The following is a 451-nucleotide window of genomic DNA, read 5'->3' as shown; positions in this document are numbered from 1 at the left end:
TCCTCTCGAGGGACCCAGGCGCTGTGGGAGAGTGGCATGAGGGAAGTAACGGTGAGTCCCTGCCAGCCGCGGCCCAGTGGCACGGCCCTGGTGACAATCACTAACACTTGGCCCCCTTGGTTTTGCAGGTGGGGTGACAGCGGCATCCAGCTGGGGGACAGGGCTGATCTGCCTGGCTGTCGGCGTGGGGCTGGCCGGGGCAGTGCTGGCCATTAGCGTGGGGCGCAGGGGGTGCGCCAGGGCCGCGGTGTGAGTGCAGGACGAGAGCCAAATAAAGCCTGGGAAGGACGAACCACCGTGTCCATGCTGCTCCCTCCGGGACGCCAGACCTGGGCTGGGGGCGCTGTGGGGACCCAGCACCTGACGCCGGCATCTGCTTCAGCCCTGCCCGGGGCTCAGTTCAGGGTTGCCCCGCCGGTGGGGGGCGCTGGGGACAGCCTACAGGCCGCCC

The 451-nt window shown here is 69.2% G+C and overlaps 1 protein-coding gene across 1 annotated transcript in view; it reads left to right on the top strand.

The window, feature by feature from the left end:
* Positions 1–253, top strand: part of LOC104130709 (zona pellucida sperm-binding protein 3-like) — a 2714-nt gene extending 2461 nt beyond the window's left edge. The window contains 2 exon segments of the mRNA XM_035899496.1: positions 1–95; positions 97–253. The exon segment at positions 1–95 is cut by the window's left edge and continues 117 nt beyond it. Coding sequence (XP_035755389.1) covers positions 1–95; positions 97–253 — 252 coding nt within the window.
* The last annotated feature ends 198 nt before the right edge of the window (positions 254–451 follow it).

This window comes from Egretta garzetta, unplaced genomic scaffold (genome assembly GCF_000687185.1).
Source record: "Egretta garzetta isolate BGI_Z169 unplaced genomic scaffold, ASM68718v1 scaffold287, whole genome shotgun sequence".
Lineage (NCBI taxonomy): Eukaryota > Metazoa > Chordata > Aves > Pelecaniformes > Ardeidae > Egretta > Egretta garzetta.
Note: the sequence above shows the minus strand (reverse complement) of the source record. Positions and strands in the feature narration are given on the sequence as shown.